The 2,926-nt window shown below is 39.3% G+C and overlaps 1 protein-coding gene across 1 annotated transcript in view; it reads right to left on the bottom strand.

Moving 5' to 3' along the window:
• The window catches only part of SEC24B (SEC24 homolog B, COPII coat complex component), an 84,393-nt gene that overhangs the window by 58,529 nt on the left and 22,938 nt on the right, over window positions 1-2,926 (bottom strand). The window contains exon 4 of the mRNA XM_019533962.1: window positions 811-891. Within this exon, the coding sequence (XP_019389507.1) occupies window positions 811-891 (81 nt within the window). The remainder of the gene's footprint in view (window positions 1-810; window positions 892-2,926) is intronic.

Below are 2,926 nucleotides of genomic sequence, written 5' to 3' on the forward strand. Positions count from 1 at the left end.
CATTCCAGAAGCTTTAGTAAAATGCACTCCCATCATCATTTTGAAGCATGGGAAAGGCCGAATACATGAGACAGCGAGGCTGCTGGAGTGTGCTAATTAGCACGCTCCAGCAGCCTCTGTTAATAAAGTGTGTTCCAATGTGCCTGTAATTACAATGTGTTGGAGCAGGTGTCCTGTACATCTACAGGCACCCAATATTACCAAATGTGATGTGAATCGCACATGTCCGTTAGGATTTGGAATAGTACCAACTCTTTTCACACACAGTATTTAAAAGTCAACAGAAATTGACGGGGGTCACTAATGACTTGGCTTGGAATTCAACGGATGAAAACTTTCAGCTTTTTTGGTCAGACTAAGACGACTAAGAATAATATTTTTAGAACAAGACAGAAAAATGGTGGTGGGGGGGAGGAAGGTTGTTTTTCTGTCTGTTGCTTTGCAACAACAGGAAATGAGAGGCAGTTTTAGCTCTGTCTTCAACTGAAATATTAGACAATTAAGAACATGCTTTGTCTCAAACAAAACAGGATTCTTCTCCAGTGTCATGACAGTTAAATTATGATTTGTAGGACAGACAAGTTTTATTATACAGCTCCTCTAATCTTAACTGTAATAGAGATAAAAATGTCAATTAAAAAGCAAGATACTTTGGTGAATGAAATTTTAATAACTTGTTCCAATATTCTATACTTATTCCTTCTTCCCTTGTTGCCAGTTACTCTTTAGTGTTTCTAAGAGGGTTTTTTTTTAAAAAAAACAAAAGTTTAAAAGTTGTAAATTTGAAAATTAGCATGTAGCAAATCTTACCTGGAAAGCCACCTCCTTCAAGGGCATCGTAATTGTTAGGAACGGGAGAGGCACTGCTAGTAGTGGAAGAGCTATCAATAGCTATAAGTAAATATAAGAACATTTGCAACATTAAGCATTTGCAAGTTTCTGAGAGAAAAGGGTTTTTAAAAAAACATTAGCGAGATCCTGAAAAAAAAACACCACTGCCCATAAGCTACAGAAAAACAAAATTACTACTGAAAAACACAGATTACACAAACACAGCCATTTTTTACACTAAAACTCACAGAAAAGCAAAACATGGATAAGGACAAAGAACAATTAAAAACGATTTCTTGTTTCCATGAGCATTTTATGAACATCCATTTCTAATCGTAATCAAGCAACTTAAAAAACATTTTTAAATGCTTGGTTGATTTCCTCCTACCTACTGGATAACGCAAAATTCCCTTCATCTTCAAATGAGAGTTTTGCCTGAGTTGGGAGTTTCAGATAAGACCAGTTAAGTAGTGACTTGTTCTCTGAAATTTTAGAACATGCCCTTCCTTTGTTTGAGACAGTTCATTTTGTTTTACTGTTAGACGCAAAAGTCCTACTGAACATTTCTTGGAGGCAGAAGGACAAGCCAAAAAGGCTCACCTAAATTAACTAATAAAACACTTCAAGCAGTTTTCTTTGTACCGAGTAGGCTACTTATACTTTTCACTACGCAATGCATGTTTGCTTTTTAATGGACTATCTGGATTATAACATAGTATAGATACCAATTTTGAAAAGAAAGTCTTAAAAACGTTTCAGTTGATGCAATTTCATAAACCTTTGCCACATGAAAGAGACCATTGAAGAAGAAAGCAGGTACACCTGCTCTTTGAAAACAATTTTGGCTTCTGATTCTGGGTTTTGAATTTTTATATCTTAATTACTACAGGTCACAAACAAGAAGAATGTATAAGAGTTCAACAACAAAACAACAATAAAAAGCTATGTACAACTCCTGCAGGTGGGACAAGCAGTATGGAAATCCTAAAGAGATTCCTCTGCTACTACCTTACTTAAGGTCTACATTCTTTACAACTCACCCCTCCTTGCAAAGCCAAGTGGTTTTAAGGAAGTTCTTTAATGAAGAGAGGACGGTGGCTTTAAAAACTCATGAGGGAGAAAGCATTCATTGTATAGGGATGCACTGAAAACTTCTGTGAGAACTTTACTAACAACATGGAAACACCACTATTGTAAATATTATTTTGACATTTCAGTTATTTATATAAACATTTTTTACCTGGGATACAAAATAAGGCTGAAATTCAACATTCAAAATTAGTCACTTTGAGTGGTGAAATTTTAGCCTATATATATTTAAAATTTAAGCAGATTATTTTAGAAATAGTGTGTTAGTTCTCAGGTTATTTTTAAATTAAGCATATATACATTCCTTTGTTTTTGTGTTTGTAAGAGAATGTAACAGTCATCTCTCTCTCCTTATCAAGTTCTGCCTCTTTTCCCAAATCTGGGGAAAATTTCTAAAAGCAGAAGCAAACATGATGCCTATTTACTACTCTGTCCTCCAGCTTGGTAAGCAGCACAACTCTATCAGGTTCACTTAAAATAGGGATGGACAAAATACAGCCCGTGGGCCAGATGCAGCCCACCAGACCATTTTATCCAGCCTGCAGGACCCCTAAAAAATTTACAAAAATTAATATTTATCTGCCCCTGGCCACGGTAAAAAATGACAGGAATCAGGGGCACTAGGACCCAGAGAAAACCATGGCAGGCCCCTGGAACAGCAGGGCTCACCCAGCCCTGCCCCCCTAGCTGGAAGCCCCTTCCTAGCAGAGGCTTCTGGTCTGGGACCATGGGGCTATTCATCCCTGCATCAATGTGGAAAATTCAGGTAAGTGTGAGGGGCAGGGATGGGACGGGAGAGAACTGTGGATGACCGCCCCAGTCCTTAGGGCTGGGCCAGCTCCTGCCGAGTCCCGTGGTCCGGCCATGCAGCCAGGAGCGTGCGGGCATTTGGGAGGCAGTGACAGCCGGGATCCTTTTGCCCAGATGCGTGACTGTGAGGTGCATGGGGTTGGGGTTGTGCATGCTGGTCCCCCTCTGACTGCAGGGGATGGGGTGGGGGCCTGGG

The sequence above is a fragment of the Crocodylus porosus genome, unplaced genomic scaffold (assembly GCF_001723895.1).
Source record: "Crocodylus porosus isolate Cpor-Errol unplaced genomic scaffold, CroPor_comp1, whole genome shotgun sequence".
NCBI lineage: Eukaryota > Metazoa > Chordata > Crocodylia > Crocodylidae > Crocodylus > Crocodylus porosus.